The following is a 14,398-nucleotide window of genomic DNA, read 5'->3' on the forward strand; positions in this document are numbered from 1 at the left end:
GCTGAGAACGTCCCAAATCTGGGGAGAGATTTGGATATCTAAGTTTGTGAAGCTCATAGGTCACCAAACAAACTCAACTTAAAGCCATTCTCTCCAAGACACTGTATTATCAGGCAGCCCAAGATGGCTGTTCTCTTGCTCTCTGTACATCCCCTGCTCAACTAGTCCCTGCTTCACCTACACCCTACTCACATAACTGACCTTCCCTCTTAATCATAGAGCCTAATCAGTAAATGCCTATATACTTGTACCCCCTCCCCCCTCCCCATCTAGTGATTGTTCTAATCTTTAGATCAGAACATCTCCACCATGATAGCTTATCAAAGGGGCAGTAAGGGGCGTGCTCCTCTGCTCGTGCCCTGGTAACTGATGAGCCAACCTGACATCAATTCCCCCTATAACTGGTAACTTTCCTCTCCCCCTGGTAGTGAAGACCACTGCCATGTCTTGCCCACTGTCTGCTGCACACAGTGGAGTGTCACTCCAGGACCTTGCTTCAGACATGTGAGATCCCTGTTTAATCCCATTAAACTATTGATGTCTTTGTTGCTTACTCTGGGCTCTTTCTTCCATCTTGAGGCTGGGCAAGTACAGGGCTTACAGGCATACAAGGTATGGCTCAACAGACACATTATGATAAAACTGTCAAATATAAAAGACAAAGTGAGCATCTTAAAAGCAGCAAGAGAAAAGGATTATAACTTACAGGGGAACTCACATAAGGCTATCAGTAGAATTCTCAACAGAAACGATACAGTCCAGAGGAGTAGGATGATATATTCAGAGCACTGAAAGGAAAAAAAAAAAAACCTGCCAGCCGAAATACTCTATCTAGTAAAGTTGTACTTCATATATGAAGGAGAGGTAAAGACTTTCCCAGACACACAAAAGCTGAGGGAGTTCATCACCACTAGACCTGCCTTACAAGAAATGCTGAAAGGAGTTCTTCAGGCTGAAACAAAATTATACTAATTAGTAACATGAAAAGATATGAAAATATAAAACACTCTGGTAAAGGTAAGTATATAGTCAAATTAAGAATACTTTAATAATGTTAACAAGGTGATATGTTAACCACTTAACTCTAGTATAAATGTTAAAAGGACAAGAGTATTAAAAATGATAGCTAAACTAATTTGTTAATGACGACACAATATAAAAAGACATCAAGTGTTTTGTGACATTAGAAACAAAATGGAGGAGAGTAAAAGGGTAAAGTTTTGTATGCAATCGAAGTTAAGTTGTTATCAAGCATAAAATAGACTCTTATATCTATAAGATGTTTTATGTAAGCCTCATGATAGCCAAAAAGCAAAAACCTACAGTGGATTCACATAAAATAAAAAGGGAATCAAAGCATACCTCTATAGAAAATCACCAATTCACAAAGGAAGGCCACAAGAGAGGGATTAAGGCACAAGAGAACTACAAAACAGCTAGGAAACAATGACTAAGATGGCATTAGTAAATCCTTACTTATCAATAATCACTCTAAATGTAAATGGATTAAATTCTCCTCCAATCAAAAGTCATAGAGTGGACTTGCACAATCCTCTTAGATAGCCTCATCCACCAGAGGGCAGACAGCAGAAGCAAGAAGAACTACAGTCCTGCAGCCTGTGGAACAAACACCACATTCACAGAAAGATAGACAAGATGAAAATGCAGAGGGCTATGTACCAGCTGAAGGAACAAGATAAAACCCCAGAAAAAAAACTAAATGAAATGGAGATAGGCAACCTTCCAGAAAAACAATTCAGAATAATGATAGTGAAGATGATCCAGGACGTCGGAAAAAGAATGGAGGCAAAGATCGAGAAGATGCAAGAAATGTTTAAAAAAGACCTAGAAGAATTAAAGAACAAACAGATGAACAATACAATAACTACACTAGAAAACTACACTAGAAGGAATCAATAGCAGAATAACTGAGGCAGAAGAAAGGATAAGTGACCTGGCAGACAGAATAGTGGAATTCATTGCTGCGGAACAGAATAAAGAAAAAATTTATTCTGCGGAACAGAATAAAGAAAAAAGAATGAAAAGAAATGAAGACAGCCTAAGAGACCTCTAGGACAACATTAAACGCAACAACATTCGCATTATAGGGGTCCCAGAAGGAGAAGAGAGAGAGAAAGAACCAGAGAAAATATTTGAAGAGGTTATAGTCGAAAACTTCCCTAACATGGGAAAGGAAATAGCCACCCAAGTTCAGGAAGTGCAGAGAGTCCCATACAGGATAAACCCAAGGAGAAACATGCCAAGACACATAGCAATCAAATTGGCAAAAATTAAAGACAAATTATTCAAAGCAGCAAAGGAAAAATGACAAATAACATACAAGGGAACTCCCATAAGGTTAACAGCTGATTTCTCAGCAGAAACTCTACAAGCCAGAAGGGAGTGGCGTGATATACTTAAAGTGATGAAAGGGAAGAACCTACAACCAAGATTACTCTACCCAGCAAGGATCTCATTCAGATTTGATGGAGAAATCAAAAGCTTTACAGACAAGCAAAAGCTAAGAGAATTGAGCAACTCCAAACCAGCTCTACAACAAATGCTAAAGAAACTTCTCTAAGTGGGAAACACAAGAGAAGAAAAGAACCTATAAAAACAAACCCAAAACAATTAAGAAAATGGTCACAGGAACATACATATCAAAAATTACCTTAAACGTGAATGGATTAAATGTTCCAACCAAAAGACAGAGATTGCTGAATGGTTACAAAAACAAGACCCATATATTTGCTGTCTACAAGAGACCCACTTCAGACGTAGGGACACATACAGACTGAAAGTGAGGGGATGGAAAAAGATATTCCATGCAAATGGAAATCAAAAGAAAGATGGAGTAGCAATACTCATATCAGATAAAATAGACTTTAAAATAAAGAATGTTACAAGAGACAAGGAAGGACACTACATAATGATCAAGGGATCAATCCAAGAAGAAGATATAACAATTATAAATATATATGCACCCAACATAGGAGCACCTCAATACATAAGGCAACTGCTAACAGCTCTAAAAGAGGAAATTGACAGTAACACAATAATAGTGGGGGACTTTAACACCTCACTTACACCATTGGACATATCATCCAAAATGAAGATAAATAAGGCAACAGAAGCTTTAAATGACACAATAGACCAGATAGATTTAATTGATGTTCATAGGACATTCGATCCCAAAACAGCAGATTACACTTTCTTCTCAAGTGCGCACAGAACATTCTCCAGGATAGATCACGTCTTGGGTCACAGATCAAGCCACAGTAAATTTAAGAAAATTGAAATCATATCAAGTATCTTTTCTGACCACAATGGTATGGGATTAGAAATGAATTACAGGGGAAAAAAAGGTAAAAAACACAAACACATGGAGGCTAAACAATACGTTACTAAATAACCAGGAGATCAATGAAGAAATCAAAGAGGAAATCAAAACATACCTAGAGACAAATGACAATGAAAACACGACAATCCAAAACCTATGGGATGCAGCAAAAGCAGTTCTAAGAGGGAAGTTTATAGCTATACAACCCTACCTCAAGAAACAAGAAAAATCTCAAATAAACACTCTAACCTTACACCTAAAGGACGTAGAGAAAGAAGAACAAACAAAACCCAAAGTTAGCAGAAGGAAAGAAATTATAAAGATCAGAGCAGAAATAAATGAAATAGAAACAAAGAAAACAATAGCAAAGATCAATACAACTAAAAGCTAGTTCTTTGAGGAGATAAACAAAATGAATAAAACATTAGCCAGACTCATCAAGAAAAAGAGGGAGAGGACTCAAATTAATAAAATTAGAAATGAAAAGGGAGAAGTTACAACAGACACCACAGAAATACAAAGCATCCTAAGAGACTACTACAAGCAACTCTATGCCAATAAAATGGACAACCTGGAAGAAATGGACCAATTCTTAGAAAGGTATAACCTTCTAAGACTGAACGAGGAAGAAATAGGAAATATGAACAGACCAGTCACAAGTAATGAAATTGAAACTGTGATTAAAAATCTTCCAACAAACAAAAGTCCAGGACCAGATGGCTTCAAAGGTGAATTCTATCAAACATTTAGAGAATAGCTAACACCCATCCTTCTCAAACTCTTCCAAAAAACTGTGGAGGAAGGAACACTTCCAACTCATTCTATAAGGCCACCATCACCCTGATACCAAAACCAGACAAAGATACTACAAAAAAAAAGAAAATTACAGACCAATATCACTGATGAATATAGATGCAAAAATCCTCAACAAAATGCTAGCAAACAGAATCCAACAATACATTAAAAGGATCATACACCATGATCAAGTGGGATTTATCCCAGGGATGCAAGGATTCTTCAATATATGTAAATCAATCTATGTGATAAACCATATTAACAAATTGAAGAACAAAAACCATATGATCATCTCAATAGATGCAGAAAAAGCTCTTGACAAAATTCAACACCCATTTATGATAAAAACTCCAGAAAATGGGCATAGAGGGAACCTACCTCAACATAATAAAGGCCATATACGACAAACCCACAGCAAACATCATTCTCAATGGTGAAAAACTGAAAGCATTTCGTCTAAGATCAGGAACAAGACAAGGATGTCCACTCTCACCACTATTATTCAACGTAGTTTTGGAAGTCCTAACCACAGCAATCAGAGAAGAAAAAGAAATAAAAGGAATACAAATTGGAAAAGAAGAAGTAAAACTGTCACTGTTTGCAGATGACACGATACTATACATAGAGAATCCTAAAGAAGCCACCAGGAAACTACTAGAGCTAATCAGTGAATTTGGTAAAGTTTCAGGATACAAAATTAATGCACAGAAATCTCTTGCATTCCTATACACTAATGATGAAAAATCTGAACGAGAAATTCAGGAAACACTCCTATTTACCATTGCAACAAAGAGAATAAAATACCTAGGAATAGACCTACCTAGGGAGACAAAAGACCTGTATGCAGAAAAGTATAAGACACTGATGAAAGAAATTAAAGATGATACCAGCTGATGGAGAGATATACCATGTTCTTAGATTGGAAGAATCAATATTGTGAAAATGACTATACTGTCCAAAGCAATCTACAGATTCAATGCAATCCCTATCAAATTACCAATGGCATTTTTTACGGAACTAGAGCAAAAAAATCTTAAAATTTGTATGGAAACACAAAAGACCCCAAATAGCCAAAGCAGTCATGAGGGAAAAAAACGGAGCTGGAGGGATCAGACTCCCTGACTTCAGACTATACTACAAAACTATAGTAATCAAGACAATAAGGTACTGGCACAAAAACAGAAACATAGATCAATGGAACAGGATAGAAAGCCCAGAGATAAACCCACACACCTATGCTCAACTAATATGACAAAGGAGGCAAGGATATACAATGGAGAAAAGACAGTCTCTTCAATAAGTGGTTCTGGGAAAACTGGACAGCTACATGTAAAAGAATGAAATTAGAACACTCACTAACACCATACACAAAAATAAACTCAGAATGGATTAGAGACCTAAATGTAAGACTGGACCCTATAAAATTCTTAGAGGAAAACATAGGAAGAACACTCTTTGACATAAATCCCAACAAGGTCTTTTTTGATCCATCTCCTAGAGAAATGGAAATAAAAACAGAAATAAACAAATGGGACCTAATGAAACTTCAAAGCTTTTGCACAGCAAAGGAAACCATAAACAAGACGAAAAGACAACCCTCAGAATGAGAGAAAATATTTGCAAATGAATCAATGGACAAAGGATTAATCTCCAAAATATATAAACAGCTCATGCACGTCAATATTAGAAAAACAAGCAACCCAATCCAAAAATGGGCAGAAGACCTAAGTAGACATTTCTCCAAAGAAGACATACAGTTGGCCAAGAAGCACATAAAAAGCTGCTCAACATCACTAATTATTAGAGAAATGCGAATCAAAACTACAATGAGGCATCACCTCACACCAGTTAGAATGGGCATCATCAGAAAATCTACAAACAACAAATGCTGGAGAGGGTGTGGAGAAAAGGGAACCCTCTTGCACTGTTGGTGGGTGTAAATTGATACAGCCACTATGGAGAACAGTATGGAGTTTCCTTAAAAAACGAAAAATTGAATTACCATATGATCCAGCAATCCCACTACTGGGCCTATACACAGAGAAAACTATAATTCAAAAAGACACATGCACCCTAATGTTCATTGCAGCACTATTTACAATAGCCAGGTCATGGAAGCAACCTAAATGCCTATTGACAGGCGAATGGATAAAGAAGATGTGGTACATATATACAATGGAATATTACTCAGCCATAAAAAAGAATGAAATTGGGTCATTTGTAGAGACGTGGATTGATATAGAGACTGTCATTCAGAGTGAAGTAAGCCAGAAAGAGAAAAACAAATATTGTATATTAGCACATATATGTGGAACCTAGAAAAATGGTACAGATGAACCAGTTTGCAGGGCAGAAATAGAAACACAGATGTAGAGAACAAACGTATGGACACCAAGGGGGGAAAGCGACGGGGGGTGGTGGGAGTGATGGTGTGATGAATTGGGCAATTGGGATTGACATATATACACTGATGTGTATAAAATTGATGACTAATAAGAACCTGCTGTATAAAAAAATAAATAAAATTCAAAAAACAAAAAAACCAAAAACTCAGAATAGTTATGAATACATTTAACCAAGGAGGTGCAAGACACGTACACTAAAAACTAGAAAACATTGTTGAAAGAAATTAAAAACTTTAAGAAATGAAAAGATTTTCTGTGCTCATGGATTAGAAGACTTAATATTGTTAATATGGCAATACTTCCCAATTTGTTTTTTACACATTCATTACAATACGTATTTAAATTGCAATCTCTTTTTTCACAGAAATGAATAAGCTGACCCTGAAATTCACATATGGAATTGCAAAGGATCCCAAATAGCTAAAACAATCCTGAAAAAGAACAAAGGTGGAGGACTCACACTTCCTGATTTCAAAACTTACTGCAAAGCTAAAGAAATCAATAGTATGGTTCTGAAATAAGGAAAGATATATCAATCAGTGGAATAGAATTGAGAGTCCAGAAATAAACCCATACATCTATGGTCAGTTGATTGTCAGTAATGGTGCCAAGACCATTCAGTGGAGGAAAGAAGAGTCTCTTCACATATGATGCTGAGACTACTTGATATCCACATGCTAAAGAATGAAGTTGGACTCCAACTTCACACCATGTACAAAAATTGAATCAAACTGGTTTAGATACCTAATTGTAAGAGATAAAACTATGAAACTTTTAAAAGAAAACACTTGAAGAGTTTAGTTGTATAATAACTGCTCTCTAAAGCCCCTTTGTGGTATGTTGTGGTGAACGTCAGTGACTGGATGCTTCTGTAGGTCAAAATTATCTTTTCATCAACCTGTCTCAAGTGCTTTGCACAGAGTTGGTGCTCAGTATAGTCTGCTAATCGAATGGAAGAGACAGTGATGGTTTCAGCCATACTGAGGTTTACCCAAAAGATTTTAGATTGTCAGAAACTATTTAGGTGTCCTTGTTGTGTGCTTGAGTGCTGCAAGTGTGAGTTTCTTCCCTGGGCCTTTTCTTTCACCAAAACAGAGTTTAGAGGGCATGTTAAGAAGTTCTCCCCAGCAACAAGTAGTTGTCGTTTGTACATCAGATAACTTGGGCATGTCGCCAGTGTCTTTAAATTTGACTGTTATTGCTGACAAAATGGATGCATAGCCTGTTTTTTAAAAAGTATATACATTGGGCTTCCCTGGTGGCTCAGTGGTTGAGAGTCCGCCTGCCGATGCAGGGGACGCGGGTTCGTGCCCTGGTCTGGGAAGATCCAACATGCCGCGGAGCGGCTGGGCCCGTGAGCCATGGCCGCTGAGCCTGCGCATCCAGAGCCTGTGCTCTGCAACGGGAGAAGCCACAACAGTGAGAGGCCCACGTACCGCGAAAAAAAAAGAAAAGTATATATATTAAGCTAATTTTAAATTTTGGAATGTTTGTTAAAGTGTAGATCCAGCCTCAGTTTGAACACCTCTAATGACATGGAGCTTAGTACTTCCCAAGGCAGATATCATTGAACTGCTCTTACTATTGAAAGTTATAAAGTTCTTTCTTATGTTGATCAGGAAACCTTTTCCTTTAAGTTTGTACTTGTTTCTCCAATGGAATCATGCGAAACAAGTCACATATTTGACATAGTAATGCTGTCTCTTTCAGCTCTATATCCATTCCTCTTGACCCAAAGTAAATGTTATTCACCCCAGCATTTTAATATACTGTACCGTTTACTTTTGGGTAACTTGCACCACTGACAGTTTTTGTGAGTTCTGGGAATGCAAATGAATTTCAGTATTATTCTAGGTAAAATACAAACCAAGCTGACTTGTAAGCAGCTGCCTTTATAGGGTAATGTTGAAGTTTCCTTCTTGCTCCAAAATATACCTCCCACCAGATGGTACAACTCTCACATTATTTTTATTTTTTGGTTCAGTGTTGAATTTTTTTGGTAAAATGCAAACATGTGATACAGGTTGGCCATCATTTTCTCCTATTAATACCATAGCATAGATTAGTTCATCAAATTGGAGCCATCTAGCAAGGTGATGTGGCTATGAGACATAGGATGAGAGGGGTTTGAATGGGAGGAATAACACAGAAATGCTGGAATAGGTAGGCTAGGCCTTCACTAGAGATGTAGGGAGAGGAGAGGAACTCTGGGAATGTACCTTATTGCCTCCTTTATAAGTTTTCTCTGAACTAATCTGGCATAGTAAAATTTTAAATCTTTTGCTCCAAAGAGTAGATACGATTATTCCATTCCAGAGCTAAATAGAATCACTCAAGGAAATAATTTCTGTTTGGGATCCTCTACATGGCTATGTGTCCATCTTGCCTTCTGGCAAATTCTTATTTATCCTTCAAAATACATATGCCGTAGGAAGGCTTTTACAACCCTGCTCTCACTCCATCCCAGGTAATTAATAACTCTCTCTTTTATGCCATTCTTAGGCATCATTTTTTTGTTGTACCATTTCACTGTATTGTATTGAATTATTTGTCTGCTTCACTGGACTCTTGATTCCTTGAAGACCTAGACTGTACCTCATTCTTTTCTGTATTTCCAGCGCCCAGATAGTGCTCATCAGTGACTGGCATATAGTAAGCGTTTGTTAAATGCTTATAGAGTAGAGTTGTATCACAGGTAAAATATCTCTTGCAAACATTTGTAAAAGCATTAGTCTCACCAGACATGTATTAGGCAAGAGTTGGAGAGTAGAAAACAAAGGTGAGTAATAAGATAGTCAAGAATCCCTACTTACAGTCTCTGGGGCAGGTGACAGTCATCTGTACATAATTCTTACACAGTAAGATTAATGTTATAATACAGGTACTTTGGTTTTTGGTTTGCATTGTAAAGTCATAATGTAATGCATGCGTAAGACAAAAAAAGAAAAGTCATGTGTTCTTGAAACCTTAATTCCAAAGGATGTAGGCCTCTGGAAGCTCAAATGTAATGGATTAAGGGAGAGACTATATTTAATTTTTACTCCTTGCATAGGAATCTAGTGCATTGCTATGCATTTTATAAGTACTTAAATACTTGTTTCATGGCTGATTTAGATTGCTTGAGGAGAGGTTTGGGCCTAATCAAAGGAAAAAAATGTATTGTTTGTAAAGGTGATTTAATACTGTATCCACCCTACATCTCTCTAAGCATGAGTGAAATAGCCATTGGTCTTGCGTTACTTAGGCAGGATCTGAGTTTGGAAACAAAGGCTTAAACCAGATGTCCTCTCTGGAGAACTCCCTCTCTCTTTGGACAGGATTTGTTCTTAGAATGTATTTTGTTAATAAATGAATTCATTTTCTATTGTAGCTGTGTGGCTTTGAAAGCACAGAAGAGATTGTCATTCTTTTTCCTTAGCAATCATGGGCTACTTTTAACTACTTGTCTTTTATTTATTCTCTTTTAGGAACCTAAATTCCAAGATGGAAAGGAGTCAGAGCTGCAGTGACACTGGTCAGGACAGAGTGAAGGGCAGACTGAGAGCAGCCCCAACCAGCAAAGCCAAGGTAGACCTCAGACACAGGCTTCCGGGGCTCTCCAGTCCCATCCTGCGCACGGCCACAGGAGAAACTGTTCCAGATGAGAAGAGGCAGAATGGGTCCTAGGCATACTAATTATGTTGGAGAATTTTATAAAATAGATGTGAAGGAAGAGAGTTTGAATTAGTAGCCAGACGAGTGGAATGAGGGCCACTAGAAGAACCTTCTTAAAAGTTCTGGATGAGTTTTTTTTACCCAGAATTTTCAATTTCATTAATTGTTTCAAGTACGTAGGAATTTCTGCAAATGGTGGGTGCATTCTAGGTTAGGGATTTTCCACATTTCTTAGGCTCATATGACCCTTTATCCCTTTTCTTACCCTTTTCCTCTCTATCCCTCTACCATCAAGAAGGAATTACGAAGAAAAAAAAATATGTATATATATGTATGTATCTGTAATCTTTTAAATCTCTTTCAGGTCACAACCATGACCCCAGCCTCCAACCCTATCATTGGTGTCCTCTTGTCCACCCAAAACAACCGCTGCCTCTCAGCCCCTGACTTAACCATTGAAAAGCGTCTGCCCTTCAGCTCCCTCTCATCCTTGGCTTCCCTGCATAAGCCAGAGCGCTCCATCAGCCCTGAGAGCAACGACAGCATCTCCGAAGAACTAAACCATTTCAAGCCCATTGTCTGCTCACCATGTACTCCTCCCAAGAGACTCCCTGATGGCCGTGTACTGAGTCCCCTCATCATCAAATCAACACCCCGCAACCTAAACAGAAGCCTGCAGAAGCAGACTTCTTATGAGGCCAGTCCACGGATCCTCAAAAAGTGGGAACAGATCTTTCAGGAGCGGCAGATCAAAAAGACCCTTTCGAAAGCCACCCTCACCTCCCTGGCTCCAGAAACAGGGGAAGACTTACTTGTCACTGAAGTTACCCATTCTAGCAAGGAGAAGCCACTTCTGGCTTTAAATACAAGACTCTCCAGTGGGCAAGTACTCTCTGAGTATACAGGACCTACCCCCACTGACCTTGATTATTTCCCCTCTGTTAGCCAGACAAAAGCAGAGCAGGGCAGTGACAGTAAAAGGAGCACTGAGATCCCATTAGAAACCTGCTGTTCTTCAGAACTCAAAGTGGGAGCCAGTGGGACTTCTTTGGAGAGAGAGCAGTTTGAAGGGTCAGGGTCATCCCCAGATGCCAAGTTAGATAAAACCTGTATAACAACAGCTATGAAAATCTCAGCAGTTAGTTCAGTGCTACCTAAAAACAGTGTTTTGGGCGGGGTCCTCAAAACAAAGAAACAGCTGAAGACAGTGAATCATTTTGATCTGCCTAATGGTGTTCTGGCAGACAGCCTAGGTGAGGAGCCACTTCCTTCCTTGCGTCGGGGCAGGAAAAGACGCTGTAAGACCAAGCACTTGGAACAAAATGGCTCCCTTAAGAAACTGCGACAAAGCAGTGGTGAGGTGGGTCTGGCCCCAGCAGACCCAGTACTGCGAGAGATGGAGCAGAAATTGCAGCAAGAGGAAGAGGACCGGCAGCTCGCTCTGCAGCTGCAGCGCATGTTTGACAATGAGAGGCGGACTGTGAGTCGGCGAAAAGGAAGCATGGATCAGTACCTCTTGCGGTCCAGTAGCATGGCTGGGGCCAAGTAGCACCCGACGAGCAGCGTTACCTATTTTTCAGAGGTCTTTGGGCTTGATCATTTACCCTGAAGAAATGAATGTTCTCACTTTGGGTTTCTTTTAATGGCAAAACACTGTCTAGCATGATTCTGAGAGGTCTCGGGCCTTTGTAGTATATATAGCCAAGGAAGCTGCATCTCTGCCCCCCTGTGACCCGGGCCAGAAGCGCTCCTCACCCCCTAAGTGACCCACCCCTTAGGGCGTCTGGGCCAAATCTGGCAGCCCCTGCTTGGGGTGAGATTCAGGAGCACAATGGCCAGGGTTAGAAATGGTAGAGGAAAAGGGGACACCTTCTCAAACTGACAGACCTCCTGACTTCTTTCAGCAGGTGTTGTTTTAAATCAGCCATGCAGATAAAAATTAGTTCCATCTTTTTTCAAAGAAGTGGAACAGTGTAGTTCTTTGGCAGATCCATAAAGATTATGTTCCCCCTTCTTACCCTTGCCGCAAGTAAATATTCCTAATTAAATCAGTTTTTATGCTTCTACAAAAGTTAATTTACATTCCTTGTTTAAAAAATAACATTTGATTAATGCTATATAGTTGACAGACCACATTCATAGTCATTGTTTAATTTGGTCTTTTCAGGAGACCTAACATGTAAGTGGTATTAGTCCCATTTTTAGATGATGAAACTGCAGTGCAGATGTTCAGTTTCTCTCAACTACTAAGGGCATAGCCCAGACTGACTGCTGGGTCTCCCAACGACAAATCCCATGGATTTTCCACACTTAAAGAGGTTGCCATAATGGACAGCGATCCAAGGACGTACCAGGGGAGCCTAGAGAAAGCAAGCTGGGCTTTGAATGCTGATTGTGCAAAACCCACATGCAGATAATTGAGATTGACTGGAAGTGTAAACATATACTGTGCAATTATCCCCATCCCTACAGTGTACAGCCTTCTGTTTTCCTGGGGTTCCACTCTGTTAGATAAACTACAATTGGACTTCATTGTTACTCTCCATATGGCCAAGAGTTATCTGCAGTGTTGATCTAAAATCCAGAAAATTTGCCCAGAAGTCAGGCAAGAACAGTACTGAAACTCCCTACTGTGGAAACAAGGAATCTAGCTGGATACAGCTGGTAAATTCAGTCCCATGGACCTTTGGGGTTTATTTTCCTTAGCAGCTGACACCATGTGTCTTTTGCATCTCTGGTGGTGCTTGGTGCTTCTGCCCATCTGGGCTCATTGAAAGTAGGGATTAAGATACGATTTTAGGGGATCTCAGGTGGCCTGGCATTCCCTGTGCATGTATGAGCTGTTACTATAAAGTCATGTGACTGGCATTTTAACAAACCTTTCAGATCTTATATATCCCAATGTATGTTGTTCCCCTCAGGTGGCCTCAGCAGGATGCTGCATAGTTTTTCCAATGATGTTGCCATTGGTGAAAACATCTCTGGAACTGTCCTCAAAGTCTAGAGACATCTAGACATCTAATGTTCGAACTGCAAAGGACGTTAATGGTCATCTATTCCAACTTCCTCCTCTTACTAAGGCAGAAGCTAAGATCCAGAACGACTCACTTATCAAGATCACAAAGGATTTACTATATCACCTACTTTTGCTTCTTCTCAGATTTGCCTCCCTTCTTCTCGGCAAATCTTTCATCTTTGGGGTTATAGGAAAGAGAATTTTAGTTTGAAACTAGTCAGAAGCTATTTGAAGCTTCTGGAAGAGAAGGTAGGTTACCTAGGGCTTGGAGTCAGAAATGAGGTGCATCTGTAAAGCAGTCAGAGCAGTTTTCTTGGGCAGCTCATAAACAGTTCCCAAAGAGGAGTTCCAGAGATGTCTGAAGTATTTTGGCAATCACTGAGATATGTGGAACCTCCTCAGTGACTACTTTGGTGGGGAGTGTCACTTACCTGAATGTATGTATTCTGTGTTCTGTGTGTTTGTGCGTGCACACGTGCAGATGTTTGTTTAGAAAATATACATCAGTACTTTATATTCATACCACTTCAGTTTTAGGTCCTACCAGCAACATACGCCCTCCAAAGGCTGCTGGAGGGCATACTGGTGCCCAAGATAGAAGAGCTGGCACTGGTTTGTAGAGACAGGGAGGGTGACTTACTAAATGCCCTCAGAGAAGACATCACTTACTGCCATTTCATGGAGTTCCTTTTCGATCTTAGTAAATGTTATTGGAAGGCTAGTCTCATTGGTAGTAGCAAAGACACTTATTTTTCCACTTGTCACCTTTTTCTATACCTTCAATCATTTGAAAAACACTCCAGTTGGAACTGATTTTTGTTTTTGGAAAAAAGATAAATATTTTTAATAGAAAAGATATATATTTTAAATATTTCCCCAAAATAATACTTTCATTTTAAGAAATTGCTTAGCAGTAGCAACAAGTTTTAGCATCAGGTGCAGAGTGAAAATTTCTTGTTAGGCAAATATTCCAACAGCTGGATCCAGCTTACTGACCACCTACTGTGGAACCTCGAATGGTACTGACAGTTGTAGTTTCCAGACTTCCAGCTGAGCAGCAGTCCTTCAAATATAGACAAAGCAGTTTAGGTTAAGGAGGGAGGAGGCTTAATCTTTAATCTTCTTGGCTTTGGAGGAGGGTAAAACCACTAAGGTATTATCTGTATTTTAAGATGCTTCCCATACTTA

The 14,398-nt window shown here is 39.3% G+C and overlaps 1 protein-coding gene across 1 annotated transcript in view; it reads left to right on the forward strand.

Moving 5' to 3' along the window:
• Positions 1–14,168, forward strand: part of RNF169 (ring finger protein 169) — an 85,114-nt gene extending 70,946 nt beyond the window's left edge. Inside the window, exons 5-6 of the mRNA XM_027083392.1 lie at positions 10,008–10,107; positions 10,559–14,168. Of these exons, the coding sequence (XP_026939193.1) occupies positions 10,008–10,107; positions 10,559–11,743 (1,285 nt within the window). The 3' untranslated portion in view covers positions 11,744–14,168. The remainder of the gene's footprint in view (positions 1–10,007; positions 10,108–10,558) is intronic.
• The last annotated feature ends 230 nt before the right edge of the window (positions 14,169–14,398 follow it).

Source organism: Aethalodelphis obliquidens, unplaced genomic scaffold, assembly GCF_003676395.1.
Source record: "Aethalodelphis obliquidens isolate GAN/ISIS:26980383/991018 unplaced genomic scaffold, ASM367639v1 scaffold50, whole genome shotgun sequence".
NCBI lineage: Eukaryota > Metazoa > Chordata > Mammalia > Artiodactyla > Delphinidae > Aethalodelphis > Aethalodelphis obliquidens.